Source organism: Pelodiscus sinensis, chromosome 3, assembly GCF_049634645.1.
Source record: "Pelodiscus sinensis isolate JC-2024 chromosome 3, ASM4963464v1, whole genome shotgun sequence".
Taxonomy (NCBI): domain Eukaryota; kingdom Metazoa; phylum Chordata; order Testudines; family Trionychidae; genus Pelodiscus; species Pelodiscus sinensis.
The window spans coordinates 196,828,985-196,845,283 of NC_134713.1; the positions used below are offsets into that span (position 1 = coordinate 196,828,985).

At 41.9% G+C, this 16,299-nt stretch overlaps 1 protein-coding gene across 4 annotated transcripts in view; it reads left to right on the plus strand.

The window, feature by feature from the left end:
• MAP4K3 (mitogen-activated protein kinase kinase kinase kinase 3) overlaps positions 1 to 16,299 on the plus strand; it is a 140,021-nt gene that overhangs the window by 50,760 nt on the left and 72,962 nt on the right. For 3 of the 4 annotated variants that reach the window (XR_012903069.1, XM_075925807.1, XM_075925809.1), the window contains 6 exons: positions 186 to 248; positions 338 to 419; positions 526 to 636; positions 5,844 to 5,916; positions 10,242 to 10,300; positions 12,444 to 12,506. Coding sequence is in view for 3 of the 4 variants with exons in the window: in XM_075925807.1 (XP_075781922.1) it covers positions 186 to 248; positions 338 to 419; positions 526 to 636; positions 5,844 to 5,916; positions 10,242 to 10,300; positions 12,444 to 12,506 (451 nt within the window). In the remaining variant the exon portion in view is untranslated. The remainder of the gene's footprint in view (positions 1 to 185; positions 249 to 337; positions 420 to 525; positions 637 to 5,843; positions 5,917 to 10,241; positions 10,301 to 12,443; positions 12,507 to 16,299) is intronic. The other variant, XM_075925808.1, reaches the window with a different exon arrangement.

A 16,299-nucleotide genomic window follows, 5' to 3' on the forward strand; every position in this document is an offset into this window, starting at 1 on the left:
TATTGACTGCAAGCTTTCATATGCACACATGAAAATTTGTAGTGGCTGAATTTTGCATAAACAGCCTCATCTCATTTTTTATGGGGGAGGGGTCGATAGCCTTTTTTATTGCAGCCAGAAATAAAAATGTGTAAAGTAATGGAAATCACAAAACAACAAGTCACAAAAATATTATTGGTTTTCAGAGCACTATTTTTAATGACGAAAAGCAACTTTCAGCCTCCCAAGCTAAAGGACAAAATGAAATGGTAAACATATTTTACTTTCTTATTATATTATACTAAACATGTATTTTGCTAACCTACTGAATTCTAATGTTCATGATTTCATTTTGCAGGTCAAATAATTTCCATCATTTTGTTAAAATGGCACTTACAAAAAATCCTAAAAAGAGACCTACAGCTGAAAAATTACTACAGGTATGATTTTGTGTGTATTTTCTGAAGTAGTTCTGAGAGGAAAGCATCTTTAAACTTACTGTGTTGAAATTTTAATGTCATATCCCTCTTTTCTCTTGTCTTGTAGCATCCTTTTGTTACACAGCCCTTAAATCGAACCCTTGCAATTGAATTATTGGATAAAATGAATAATCCTGATCATTCCACATATCATGATTTTGATGATGATGACCCTGAGGTAAGAATACATGTTAATCATAAAAATAAATGAGTTTTGCTTATACATTTAAAATTTTTTTTGACACTTATCTAAAAACGATTATTATAACAGCCATTCTGAGATCTCAAAAACTTCTGAAAGGCCATTTTGATCTCAGTGGGAGGCATTTTGTCACAAGTGCAGTAAATTGTCAATAGCTACTAGTCCCTGTGAGAGCTACAGACAAAGGATTCTTCCACCATGTAGCCATTTTGCAAGCTATAGTGCAGGTTTTAAATCCTTCTCTGATGACCCTCATGTTGTAAGTGACTGCATTTTCTGAAGGGTTTCTGCCTCTATTCACTTCAGATTTTTGTTCTTTATGATAGAGGACTGCTGCATTTCTATCTCTCTTTTTTGGGTTATACTTCCCTGGGTCTATGCTGTAATCTAGGACTAGATCTGTCAAATTGTCAAATTGATTTTGTCACTGTTTGCTATGTTGAGGGTAATGTCTTCGACTTTCATGCAGGGCTTTCCTCCAAGCAGCTTGTACCCGTACATTTGTTGGACTTTCTGACATGAACTCCATGAGGTGGTGGTGTGGTGGCATCTCTTAAATAATCCCGTGGACGGGGGTTCCAATCTCCCTCTTTTTTCCCCCACAAATATAACCTACTTTGTCATGGCGCAGGCACCTCTTTGTAACCTGTCCAGCAGGTTATATTGTTCTAAGTGGCCATAAGTGGTCATTAGCTTCAATGAAATTACCTTTCTGCAACCTGTCCTGCAGGTATTGCTGCTTATATATACTATATGTATAGTATGACCCTTAAGCATAACTTGTATTTGTAGATAATCCAGTCATGACCCTCGGATGCATGGAATCTCTGTATCTCAACCTGTGTGTTATGTACATTTTTTAACACTAGTCTCAGTACAATTTTTAATTTTTTTGCATGCTTCCAAGTGTCATGGCTTACAGGTCGTGCCCACACTTGTCCCGTCAGTCCCCAGGTGGAACCCCCCCCTTCAGTGTGACAGCCCCTTCTCAAAGAGTCCACTCCAGTGTGGCAGTAGTGAGACAGCTCTCTTTCTCTCCTCTCCTCTCTCCATTGTTCTCCCCTAGCTGAAACCATCTGGGTAGGTCACTGAGGTCTTCTGTCTGCAGCTCATTGTCCTCCCACTGGTCAGAACTGGCTCTGCCATCTGAACTGGGTCCTCCCAGTCACCAGGTCACGAGTCGCTCGAGTCTCCCGTTTTGTGCTGTTCCCGATAACAACAAACTCCCTCTCCCCTTACCGCATTAAGCCAGTAACACCAGGGACACTGAATGCCCTCCCTCTGCATGCAACACCCCTTTGAACCTCCCCCAAACTCCCAGACTTCCTCTCACCAAGACATGCAAGCTATTTCATCACTGATAAACTTGAAGGATGAAACCCCATAATTGGGGGGTAAATAGGTACTGAAAGAGTTCGTCTTGTGGTGCTGGTATTGGGTAGGGTTATTCTTTTGCCTAATTTACCCCACGGAGAATTTAAATAATTTAGCACTGTAGTGCTTTTTGGGATTCAGTGTAATCTTATGTTGGTGTAAATTCACGCCTTCTTTCTTTTAGAAATCATTAACTTCTTTTTTAAATTTTCCTTTGTGCACCAGTATGAATCCTCTGAAATCTCTTGTTTCTGATAGAAATGTAGTAGTTTTATATGCTCGGAAAAGAGTGTGTCAGATTTTTCTTCAAAATGACAGATTTGATAATTTCCTTTCTGCCACCACCTGCCCCTTTGCTATGGCCACATTCATTTCTATAGTGCACCAAATCCCCAGGATGGCACTCTCCTCAACAGTATGGATGTATATTTTCTGCTACTCAATTTCCTCATAGGTGTGGCATAGTTGGAATATAAATTTGCTACCCACTCTGACAAGTAACATTGAGGGGGGAAAAAAGCCGTGTGGGCAGTGTACTTTAATTTTGGAATTCCAAAATAATTCGTGAGGGATCCAGATTTAGCGCGAATGGTCTCAGGTTGTCTTATGGGGGTAACTCCTTTTGGTTTTGTTTTTGAAAGACTACAGGCTGATAAAACTGTATAATGGATTTCTTCATGGGGGTTAGGTTGGTAATACAGGCAAGTAGCGTTAAATCTCCCTCCAAAGAGAGCATCCCTCAGCACCAGAGGTTGAGGCAATTGGACTTTAAGGCATTTGCAAGCTTCCTATCTGTCATCACCTCCCACTTGTGCTCCCAGAGGGTCCTGACTTCATAGCCTCCTCTTTTCAGAAAATCAGCCCCGAGCTGTGTCTTGTAATAAAGAAATCCCAAAATTATCCCTGTCATTTGGTTATGCGCTTTTTCAAAATAGGTGACACAGCCGGGGGCGGGGAGCGGCGGCAGGCGGATTAAAATGAAAGGCTATGCGTTTCCTATTAGATAGAGCATGTCTCTAGAAAGTCGGGTCCTACTTGTCAAGCATATTATCTCTCTATTTTCTTTGTGAGCGATATACAGCAGCCACTGGAGAGCTGGAGTCGATTATCTTTTTCTATTTGTGATAGCTTTTCTTCCTCCGGACATCTATGGAGTTGGGCTGTAAAAATATAAATCTGTACATAGCCATGCAGACAAAGGCCAACCTATGCACTGGAAAGGATCTATACACAATTTTATTTCTATTAGGACCGATCACTGCAACAGCTGTGTCATTTTCACAATCTCTCCTGTGTACAGGAGAGATGGCCATCTCAGTTTTGACATCCTGCTGACAATAATACGCAAGCTTTTGCTGCAAGTGAAATGTCCTATCGGTTGTCCTGATACTAGTTTGGAAATTCTGCTTTCTCCCCCAAGCACCATTACATTGCAATGCTCTCCCTTGGCATGGGCCTCACATAAATCTGGTTTGTTTGGTTTTTTTCCAATGTTAAAAAATGTGGGCAATATCCTTTGTAACCTTCAAACTCCATCACCTCTGAACTGCAACTTGAAGTTGCTGTTTCCATGCTAAATAAATCACATTGAAATAAAGACATGCATCATTATCAGTAAAGACATCACGAATAAAGATTATATATATTTTCAGATTTATAAAACAAGCAGAATTCCTTGTCCTGCAATCCAGCAGTAAATAATTCTTTTAAGATGGCTTCTGTTATAAGACTGTCTTAAAAAAAAAAAAAAAAAAAGCTGTTTTTATGCCAACCTAACTCGGTTTCAAACAAAATTCAGTGTCTGTAGTTAGCAGATTGATTTGATCACTACAGCTCTTAAATTACTCTGTATCTATAATTATGCTCCCTTCCTCCAATCCTTCCTTTAATTTAATTTAATTTTTTTAATATTAATCAGAGCTCACCACACTCCTTTTCATGGGTGAATGTCTGTCAACCTAATTGATGATTTTTCCAGCCCCAGCAATACCCAATATTTTTAACCCTGATGGGGCGATAAGGAAACATGTGGATGTAATTTAAGTCTCCATGACTATTTCTGGGGCAAGGGTGGAGCATCTGTCAGCTCCGGGCTGCCAGCATAGTGAATCAATGGTCAGTCCTGGGCTCCTGGAATAGCTGACTTGTGGTCAGTCCTGAGGCGGCTGGAACATCTGGGCTTCTGTGAATTTTTGTTCATTGCTTGCAACCTGTCCCTGACTTTTACTAAAAATACCTGTGACAGCAAATAAAGGCTTGGTGGGTTACGTCTGAAGGCAATAGTTCCACACAACCTCTTTGTCTCAGTAGGTCATGGTTAAACCAGTTTAATTCATTGGTGTTGTCAGCTCAGTTCTATTCATGGGAGCACGTCTCAAACCTCCATGTTTTATACAGAATATAAAAGCCTTTTGGTTCATTTGAAACACATTTTTAGTTTATTTTTTCCCTAGATTCTACTACATACATTTAAGCTTTTTCCTATTAATGTGTTTATTTTTTTTAAACCTACAATAGTTGGGTATTTTGAATCTTTTTTTTTATTTAAAAAACATATAACCCTTGAAAACAGAAGCCCTATCAATACTTTCATCTTAGTTAAGTGCCACTCAGACCTTGTAATGTCACAAAAAACTTTTTTATATACATTTTAATTTACATATACTGTATCAAGTTTTATTATACAGGTTGATCCTCTTTAGTCCGGCATACTCCGGTCTGGAGACATCAGTGGTCTGGCATGATTTTAGTGAGCTGGATGTCCACTTACCATGGGTGTGGCCAAGTTTTCTGTGGTCCCATCAAGTTTGTTTACAGCCATCAGCCCTGGCTCTCAGTATGCTGTGCTGTCGTTTAGCTTTAATTCACTCCTAAATGTCTTCTAAGAGCCCAGTAAGTAGTGGAAGTGTTGGTAATGCTGCTAGACAATACTGACCTTCCGTGGTCTGGCAAATTCTCCGGTTCGGCACCAGTCAGGTCCCGAGGGTGCTGGACTAGAGAGGTTCAGCCTGTACTTTATATTGTGTGTGTCCCCTTGTTGTTCTCTAACTTCTTTTTAGACTTTTTCAATTCATCTTTTCTAAGTGGGGTTGTGTAATGTTTTTGTGGGGGGTCCAGAGGTCAATATAATGCGCTAAGTGGCTTGCCTTTATTATGGTAATTTTGTGTAAGCACTGTTAGGCTCACCAGTGCTTTGCACAGCATTTACCAAGGGCATCCTAAATTTTCTTGGTTTAAGGACAGACATTGCATTGCATAACCTAGGTCAATAAAAGCATTTAATAGACTTTCCAAACACAGATCAGGTCAGCACACAGAACACAGAGCTTGCTCTTTCTATCCTCTGATGTTAGAGCCTAACGGTCATGATGCTGCTGACCTATCCTGTTTGTAACAGAGCCCTCACAAGCTTCAAAAAGCTTCTCCATCTGACGGTGCTTCAGGATAGCCTACACAGAAATGTGTACATTGGCTGCATAACTTTTTTATGCTCAAGGCATGGTACTGGCTCAGTTCCATGTCAAGTGTCTTCTTCAGTCCATATAGTCATCCTCTTCCTGCTTGGTTTCCTCTTGAAGACGTTTTGGTGTTGAGCAAAAACAAATAGGGTTGATTCATCTTGCTCTGATGCAGCACTGTTCAGAGCCTCCTGTCCTCTAGAAAGGCATTGTTGAGAGACTTTCAGGGACTAAAAAAAACAGCTGTAAGTCTGCAGTTTGAAATTTCCATATCCCCAGATTGGTTCCTAGGCCATTATAATAAATAGACAGTATACTTTTTGGTGGTAATGTTTTTGTTTTCTTTTCTAGCCCCTTGTGCCTCATAGAATTCATTCAACAAGTCGAAATGTGAGAGAAGAAAAAACACGCTCGGAAATAAACTGTACGTATGTATATGCTTTCTTAAATTCAGAACATTAAAACTTACAACAACATGAAATTAGCTTTTACCTTCATCCAGGGATGGGCAAAATACATCCTGTGGGCCTCATCTGGCCCGTCAACCGATCCGGCCTGCCAAGATGCTCTGGGCACCAATGTCCTGCAGCCCAGCGGGACCCTCAGGCAGGCTCAGTCTTTGCCGCACCTCCACACGGTGCTCAAAATGGCCAGATGCAGGGACGTTGAGATGTGAAGGGTTAACTGGTGGGGGCTGGAGAAGCTCCCTGCCCACTGCGGGCAGGGGGCTGCTCCAGCCTTGCAGCCCACCTGCCTTTCTCCCTTTAATTAGTAAACCGATTAAACATCATATTTAACCAGTTACCCAATTAAATGGGATTTTACATTTCTGCTGGGGCCGTGTGAGTGTCTGCATTATGTGCTCCATGGGAGGGGGGCACCATGCTATGCCCCCAACTCCAGCCATTTCTTGCAGCTCCCATTAGCTGGAAACTAGGCAATGGGAGCTTCCAGGGCTATGCTTTAGGGGTGCGCCCTGCAGGGACACATGCTGGGTCCAGCAACAGCTACTGTGTGTGGTGCCATGGCAGGCCCGGAGCCTGTCTGAGGATAAGCCAGCAACAGGAAGTGCCTCCTAGTCAGATCCTACACCTGGCACCTCACCCCCTTGTCCCCCGCATCTCCTTGCCCCAGGTCACAACCCAAACCCTCCACAACTCCTCCTGCACACCTGCTCCTGGTCACAGCTTCTTCCCAGATCCTGCACCCCCTCATAAATTCCTCCTCCGGATCAGAATCCTGTCCTGCACCCATATCCCTTCCCAGGCCCTGCTTGCCAATCCTCTGCCTGAGATCACAACCCAAACTCTGTGGTTTCTTAATGTGAATACTATTGGCAGTAAGCTTTTGGGCCAGTCACTCAGAAATTTTTTCATTTGAAGTTGGAGTGAATGAAAGCCCCCTTAAACCTTGCAGTAAAGAAACTGCAGCTAATAACACACACATCTCCTGTTCAACTACTGGTTTAGTATCATCAGTTTTATTTTCAAACTGAAATGCTCACACACAAATTGGTGGAGGGAAAGTCTGACTAAGGGTTAAATCAGAAGGCAGGCCCCCTCCCCTTCTAAAAAAAAATACAGTTTTAATTTTGGGTTTTTTCTCTTGGGATTTAGAAATTAATGGTAACTTTGAGTTCTTGAAAATTGTAAAAAAAAAAACTTAAACAACAGTCTAGTAGCACCTTAAAGACTAGCAAAACATGTAGATGGTATCATGAGTTGTTGTGGGCACAACCCACTTCTTCAGATGACTGGAGTATTAAAAGTTCAGTTCCAAAAATAAATAAGGGAAGGAGGAGGGGAAAAAAAGGAGAAAAAACACAGTGAATAGATTGTTCAAGTAGTTACCAGAGGCTGATGTGAACAATTAGCACCTCCATTGTTTGGTTGGTTGGATTTGGAAGGTATTGTGCGAGCCAGCCAATATCTCTGTTCCATTCCATTCTGACAACTTCATTTACAAGGTTAATTCTTAAGTGCCAACCCATCCCTGTGTATTTGGCTTGTGGAATTGGCCATAAACAAAATGGTGACTTGGAGATCCATTAATGAGTGTCCAGGTAGGTTTTTGTGTATTGCCTTTTTGGATATCTAATTTGTGTCCATTAATTCTTTCCGCTAGAGACTGCCCAGTTTGGCCAATATACATGGCAGAGGGGTATTGCTGTCATTTGATGGCATAGATCACATTAGTAGATGTGCAGTTAAATGAGACCTTGAGGTAGTGGCTGATGTTGGTGGGTCCAGTTTTGAAATTGCTTGTGTAGATGTGTGGGCAGTGTTGGCACTGGGGCTGATTGCAGGGGTGGGTTCCTGGGTGATTATGATGGAGGTGTGTTGTGTGATTACTGGAAAGAATTTGTTTGAGGTTAGGGGGTTGTCTGTAGGTGAGGTTTGGCTTTTCCCCCAAAGCCTGTGAGAGTGAGGGGTCATTTTCCAGGATAGGTTGTAGATTGTTGATAATGCATTGGAGGGGTTTAAGTTGTGGACTATAGGTGATGACAAGTGGAATTCTGTTGTTTTCTCTTTTTGGCCTGTTTTGAAGTAGTTCATGTCTGGGAACTCTTCTGACTCTGTGGATCTGTTTTTTCACTTCTCTGGGTGGGTATTTCAGTTTTAAGAATGTTCTATATAGATCCTGTAGGTGTTTGTCTCTGTGGGATTGAAGCAAATCTGGTTGTATCTTAGGGTGTGGCTATATACAAGAGATTGAGAAATGTGTTTGGGATGAAAGCTAGAGACATGAAGGTAAGTGTAGCGGTCGGTAGATTTCTTGTATAGGGTGGTGGAAATTTGTCCATCGTTTAATTGTACTGTAGTGTCAAGGAAGTGGATCTCTCGTGTGAATTGATCCAGGCTGAGGTTGATGGTGGAGTGGAAGTTGTTGAAATCCCAGTGAAATTCTTCAAGGGTCTCTTTCCCGTGGGTCCATAGGATGAAGATGGCATCAGTGTAGAGTGAGGGTACTAGGGGTTGAGAGCTGAGGAAACATGGTTCAAGGTCTGCCATAAAGACATGGGCATATTGTGGCACCATGCGGGTGCCCACGGCTATGCTGCTGACTTGAAGCTACAAATTGTCTCCAAATCAGAAGTAGTTGTGGGTGAGGACAGTCGCAGAGCTCTGTAGCCAGGTATGCAGTGGTGTCATCGGGGATGGTGTTCTTGATGGCCTGTAATCCGTCTTCATGTGGAATGTTGGTGTAAAGAGCTTCTACATCCACGGTGGCCAGGGTGGTATTTTCAGGAAGATTGCTGATGTTTTGTAGTTTCCTCAGGAAGTCGGAGGTGTTTCGAAGATAGCTAGGAGTACTGGTGATATAGGGTCTGAGGAGAAAATAGGCTTCCAGATCTCCACAGACCTGAATCATATTCGTAGGGTTAATGGAGCAGAAGGAGAATCCTCAAGATAGGACAGATTCCTCTGCTGGGCTAAGAGTGTGGTTCAATAGGTTGACAGTGTTTCTAGGTGAGTTGAAAGTATCAGGAATGAGAGATCCTGAGGCATGTAGGAGTCCCCTGACCAGGAGTTTTCTACCTGCTACCCAAGATACATAAACCTGGAAATCCTGGATGACCCATCATCTCAAGCATTGGCACAATTACAACAGGATTATCTGCCTACATTGACTCTCTCTTCAGATCCTATGTTACCTTCCACATCCTAATGACTTAACCAACCAATGGGGGTGCTAATTGTTCTTATCAGCCTCTTTTAACTACTTGAACACTATCTTTTTTTTCTCCTTTTTTTCCTCCTTCCCCCACTCTCCTCCTCCCTTTTTTATTCTTGGATCTGGACGCTTAATATTCTAGTCATCTGAAGAAGTGGGTTATGCCCATGAAAGCTCATGATACCATCTAGTCTAGTTTTATTAGTCTTTAAGTTGCTACTAGACTATTCATTGTTTTTTAAGTTGTTACAGACTAACTTGGCTTCCCCTCTGAAGCTCTTGAGAATTGCATTACTCGTCTTCTCCTAACTTTTGGTAAAATGGCCAGTGTCTCTCTTAGAAGAGCAGTGTTAGAAAATGTAATTAGTACTCCTCGACCCTTCTTCAGGGAGTTTTACTGTATGGAGCTGGAGAAGCAATTCACCAAAAAGACTTACTCACCTTTAACTAAATTTATGAGTAAGTTGCCTTGCAGAATTATGTTCCTGTGCCATGCTTCTTCTGAATCCTTTGTGATCCTTCTAATAAGTGCATGGTGAGGAACTAAGGACAATCCCTCACATAGCTCTGAACAAGCGCAAGGATGTGTATTCCGTAGAACTAGCTGCTTTCTGGAGGGCTCTGAGCTCATGACATTGCAGGCATGCGTACTCCAGAAATACGGATCAATGGAAGTATCATATATGTAGGGTTGCCAGATACTTAACAAAAAAATACCGAATATGGTGGGGGGAAAAAAAAGGAGGGGGATCAAAGCTGTTGTGAAAAAGAAAGGCACTATGCCTTTAAATCCCCACGCTCCCTGTGCCAGACATGGCGGAGGGGGAATGTCACAAGCAGCCTTCCATCCGAGAAAAATAGAAAATACTGGACATTTTACATGTCCAGTATTTTCTGGTTTTTTTTACCAGACCAAGACCGCAAATACCGGACTGTCCGGGCCAATACCAGACTCCTGGCAACCCTTCATATATGTAAAAAACTGAATTATTCTTAGTTAGTGGGCAACTGCTACTAAAACTGAATCCTTTCTTTAAGTGAATCAGATCTTGACTTTATTTTTTCCCTCAATAGTTGGTCAAATAAAGTTCAATCCTCCATTAAGGAAGGAGACAGAGCCACATCATGAGTTTGTGAGTAACATGTTGCATGGTTTTGTGCCTCACGTTTTAAGTCCTGTACATGAGAGAAGTTTCACTTGTTGTATGGTCCTTTCTTTCTCTCCTTGCGCAATTTTATCCACAGACAGCTCCCCTTTGGGAAGGGAGCAGGCTTGGAACTTCACTCCTCCTTTGGCATAGGAACCAGAATTCCTCCTTTCCCTTCATCTTTTCCTCTGGTAAAGAGCCAGCTAGCTTGAGGGTTGTGAGTTGGTGTGTGTACACTCTCTTCCACAGCAGCTGGGTCGGGCAGGTGGACGGTAGCCTGTGGTATCCCAATAGGATAGAGTAGCAGCTTATCTAACACAAGCAAGAATTTATTCAGCAACTTCAGAGGAATTATGCACTCATTTGTGCAGCTGCATAATCGCATTACTCATTGCTATGCTGATTATAGCATTATTCCTATAATTAAACATATGGGAAAAACAGAGGGTCAGCAATTCTAAAACGGGCAAGAAAAATACATGTTGAGTGAGTATCACTGGAGTCAAAGTACAGTGTCAGTACTCTTACTCCTACTTACTGTAGTCTGCATCACTCTAATATGTATTGTTGAAAATATGATTAGCACAATCTTGCGTTCTACATATATTTAAATATTTTCCAAATTTTGTGGTGTTTTTTGGCCTTTGAGAAGTTCTTGAATATGTGGCATGACAATCACAAAATAGATTTTAACAAAGACAGTGGAACTTAGAATTAATGAGGAAAAAAGGCAGCCCTTTTCAGATAGTACATTTTGATTTTAAAACTCCTGTGATGGTGTGAATGTCTCTGTCCTCCAGCTGGGCAGTTTGACAGGACAACAGTGTTTTTTCTTGCACTGCAGTAAAGACCAGGAGCTTCCAAGCAGAGGGGAAAGCTTTCTTCTAGGACTTAAGGGACAGCCATAGAGAGTGTTTCTTTGACAGATGTTCTTGAAAGAGAGGAGTTGAGTTGAAGGACACAGGAGTATTGCATTTTGGAATCTTAGTCGTCTCTCTGGTTGCAAGAAAGGATTAATCTTGCTGATTTGAAAACCAACATAAAAGGTTCCCCTGGCATTGCCAGAAGGGAGAGCTAGAGCTGTTTTGACTCTGCCAAAAAGACAGGCAATAAATACCCAAACCCCTGTGTGTTTCTCCCTGCTCATAGGGGGTGAGGGTAGGGAGACAACAATTGTTTATTTGGATATTTCTGCGGAGGGAAAAAGACTGATTAATTGCCTGCCTAGAAATAGGAAGCATGAAGGACTGTGATTTGCTCTAAAGATAAAGGGATTTCTTTATTTTAGGACGTCTTCAGATATTTTTCTTTTACAATTATTTTCAGCACCTTATTCCTGAGGGCATGGCAGCAGCTTTCCTATAACATCCCACAGAAGTATTTGAGTTCATGTTCAGGCTGACTGTAGATGAAAAAAATTGCATACAAGTGAAACATATTTATAAGGTTACTTTGTACTACATAGAAATGTAGCTGTAATCTGTGAAAAAACATTTACATCTAAGTAGTTCTAATAGTTTCAGGTATCTGCTTTTATTACATTAAATATGAATGACTTTAATGGCTGATTCATTAATATACTGTGGAATGGAAAATCAAGGTTGATTCTTGGAAACTAGAGAATGGTTCCTTGTTAGAGAATGAGTGGATTGTGGAGAAGGTGTCAACTTCCAAGATTGAGGAAAGGAGTTTTGTATAATTAAATTTAGATCATTGTGGTCAATTGATGTCAGAGTACTAACTGGCTGCAAAAGTAGTCCTGTTCATTCTAAGACCCATTTTAATGAAAGGCCTTGTAGGAAGAGAGATTGAGAATGGAAGTTTGTGACAATCTCCAGTATTCTAACAGGTGACAAAAAATCCTGGAGTGGGGAAATTACGAATTCCAGTTTATTAAGATAGACCTTTAGCCTTTTTTGCTTTTTGCTGTAATGTTTCAACTTTATACTAAATTAATTAATTATACTGTAATATGAAATGCATGTTTTGTCAGAAGCTGTTTAATATGGTTTAATGTTGCATTTGCATTAACAAAATTGTGTTGGCAAGAACGTTTCTTTTTCTGTATACCTGGTTTTCAATCTCAAAGTAAATAACCTAAATTTCTTAATCTCTGTCTGATGAACAGCCCAACAGTAACGATTTTTTGGACAGTTCAGAAGAAATATACTACACTGCAAGATCTAACCTGGTATTTTTCACCTTCTGATTTTCTTTGTCAACGCTGGTTTTGTGTCTTTATTTTTGTTTTTCAAAGCTAGTTTTGTTCAGTTGTTTTTGTCTCTGTAGAACAGTTTTTCAGGTCTAAGGATTAAGTTGTATGAATATTTCTAAGGAGTAGAGAGGGAAAAATATGTATTTAATGTCCATTCTGAAAGTATTTCACCCATCTGACATCTGTATTTAAATTGTTCATTTTATAAAGTAGATCAGTATTAGGCATTAACTGTAATGTCTTTAATTATTCTCAATGTATCTAGGAGATATTTCTTACTATTTTGTAGTTAGTTCCTTTAAACATAGATCTGAAAGATTAGAAAATGTGTATATTTTTAGTTTGACTATCTAAAACGTAATTATAATATAGAATTAATACAAACATGAACATGCAGACTGTCAAAACCACAAATATTCAAAGAGCAAGGTTAGAAATAGGATTCTCTTGGTATTTGACACTCTCTCATACTGTGCATTTTCGCTCTTCCAACCCTTTTCTGCTTCAGCAATGCAGTGTAAAAATCAACCCAGCATGCTTTACTCTCTTCTGCTTCTGAGTTATCCAATAGCCAGAGACTCCTATGTCTGTTGTGGTGACTGTTGCTAGTTAGGTGTAAAGTAGTGAGCGTACTATTTCATTTTTTCAGACTGTATTAGAGGGACCATGCTGTGCTGCCAACTAAACCCAAGTTTTGTTTTCATTTGTAAAGTGGGAGTCCACTGAAGAATAAATGTGGAACAAAATGTTGGCTTTTTACAGTTAACATTTCACATACTGTATCTGCTGATATGTCTTAGCATGCTTAAGCTACTGGCAGCTATCTCCAGCTTTGGAGGCAGTCCTATGTACATTTTCTCCTTAACACACAGAAATGTCTTTTAACAACTTTTTTTGCTTACATCCAAGGAGGACTGTACAAATCAAGCATATTGCAGTAGTTGGCTGTTTCTTTCTGGAAGTGTCCCTCCCCCTGCAAGCCCACCTCTCCTTTCTGGCGTTTTTGTTAGAGGGTTTTATCAGACGACTGAGTTAGGACACCCTTGAATGTCACACACCAACTCTCAGATCCTGACTAAATGATCTGACAACCTCATTCTGCACCCTCACATCACTTGGCTTTTTCCAAGCTGCTAACTGCTATCAACTCCCAGTCAGAACCAGTTAGCAGAATAGAACCTTAATTTCATTCTGAATGCTCTCAACAAATCTCCTATCAAGCCTCTGGCAAAAGCTGCCTTCTATTATCTATTAAACCGATGTTCCCCACTGCTGTTACCCACATTGGTACAAAGAGTTGAAATGTCAATTTTGTTCATGCAGGAAAGTGATCGGAAAAATTTCAGTTTGGAAATTAAAAAAAAATCCTTTTGCCAGGCATTTTGTTCTAAATAAAACATGATGATATTTCTAAATAAAAATATTTCATTTTAATGTGGTGAACTGTCCCTAAAAGTTTCATTGAAAGTGAGTTTAGTATTAAACTGCAGTTCCCTTTGGTGGTACATTGCCTCATGGAACTTGTAGTTGAGGATTGATGCCTCTATTTTACCCTGGGGACTGAACTACATCTCTCATGATGTAGCTGTTGCCATATGAGTTGCATAATTCATCACACCATTTGTCTGGGATGAGACTGCATGGAATCAGTGGGAGATGTCATCCAGTCCAACCAGGGAATCTGCCCCATAGGAGAGAGAGAGAGCAGAAATTAGACCCTCTACACTCCACTATTTTTTAGCGCAGGGTCACTTCAGCAACTGGAAATATTTTGATTTAGGTCTGTCAGAGCTAATCCCCACTCTGGCACTTTGAGTGCAGAAGGTGGGGGCCCGCAAGAGACCTTAAAAAAAATCCCTTGCCTCTACAGGCTCTGCTTACAAAAAAACAATCCCCAGAGTCACAGATTCACTGACTTTAGGAGGATAGCTGCCCCCATCAGGTGATTTATCCCTAAAAATGGGGGTCAGAGGGGGAAGGGGAGAAGGGACACTTGAATTCTCCCTCAGAGGTACTCCAAGCTCTTTTACCACAGGAGAGCTTGGAAAACAAGAGACGAGATGGTGAATGGGAGAGGGGAAGCATAGATTCACACAGAGCAGTTCAAACGAGAGTTGCCAGATGGTTTCTGAAAAAATACTGAACCAAAAAAAAAGGACCACGAGAGTTAAGAAAAAAACAACAACACAGCATGGCCCCTTTAAGAAATGCTTTTCAGGCTTTTTGGCGCTAACAGGCTGCAGGTGGCCGTCCGCCATCTTGCCTCCCTGCGCCGGGCCGGACAGCTCCCCTGTGAACCCAGAAGGCACCCAGGTTTTTCTCCTCCTGGCTGGGAAAAAAATCAGAAAATACCGGTCATTTTAGGTGTCTGGTATTTTCTGAATTTTTTTACCGGACAAGAGGCGAAAATACTGGACTGCCCAGTTCAATACCGGACACCTGGCAACCCTAGTTCAAAGCAAACCACAAAATAAAGAAAAATACCCTGATTGTGACTAGATTCACTTTTTCCCTTTATTTACTCATGATCCCTTCTTTGTTCAGTCCACTTCCATGTCCCGAATTCCTTGGCAGCATGGTAGTCCTGTCGGGGTTTAAATCATTCTGTGTCTCTCAACTCCTGGTTTAACTCTCCCACACAAAAACAGGCAAGGTGTCTTATACAATTCATATTTCAGCGCAGTATCCCCATTGGTTCTTCTGGCTCCCTGCCAATACCCTTACTAGCTACCTGAGTTTAACCCCTGGGCAGCACACCACCTATCCATGACAAGGTCAAACCAACCCACAATGAAACCTTTTTTTCAGTTTCCTCAACTGAAAAATGTTGACAGTCCAAGGGAAATTTTTCATTTTGTGAGCACTGCATTTTCAGTTGAAAAATCATTTCTTCTTCGAGTGGTAGCTCGTGTCCATTCGAATTGGGTGTGGGCACCGTGTGCACCGCGTCTTCCGGAGCGTTTTCCCTAGTGGTACCTGTAGCACCGGCAGGGCGCCCCCTAGAGTGGCGCCGCCATGGTGTGGCATAAGTACCCCCTACTGGCGCTGCCCCATCTCAGTTCCTTCTTACCACCCATGACGGTCGTTGGAGCGTGTGTCTCTCTCAGATCAGTTAATGGTTCCCATTTCTCGTGGCATTGTAGATAGTTCTAAATAGTTCAATTAATTAGATAGTGTCTCTCCTTGTTTTTTCCTTCTCCCCCTTCGGGGGTGAGGAATGCCAGGGCCGTAAGGCTTTAAGGCGTGCGCTGTCTCCGCAAAGTTCATACCCAAAGGAGACCCTCTCGACAGTTGTCTGAAGTGTTTGGGTGAGGGCCATCTTACAGATGCCTGAAGATCTGCAAGTCTTTTATACCGCCCACTCAGAGGGAGAGAGACTCTCGTCTAAAACTTCTCCTCATGGAGGCGGCTTTACAGCCGGCCGGCTGGGCACTCTGTGATGCGCAGTGCACCGGCGTCCATGCGAGATGCTCCATCCCAAGGCTGGGCGTCGGCGTCGAGGGCCCGGCACCTGTCTCACTCTCCGACACCGAAGAGGTCAAGAACGTCTCGTGGTAGGTCTTCGAGCCAGAAATCCAACTCGAGCCTACACCACGGTGCCGAGTCACCCGTGCACACGTCCTCATCCTCCATGGTGCGGCGTGACCGAGCGGGACGGCTGTCCAGTCCAGGGCAACTACCCTTGCATCGCCCTTCCACGCCGGACACCTTTGAAGCGGCACAGGACCTCATTAGTCTCACTACCTCCCCTCCATCGTCGGTTGAGGCA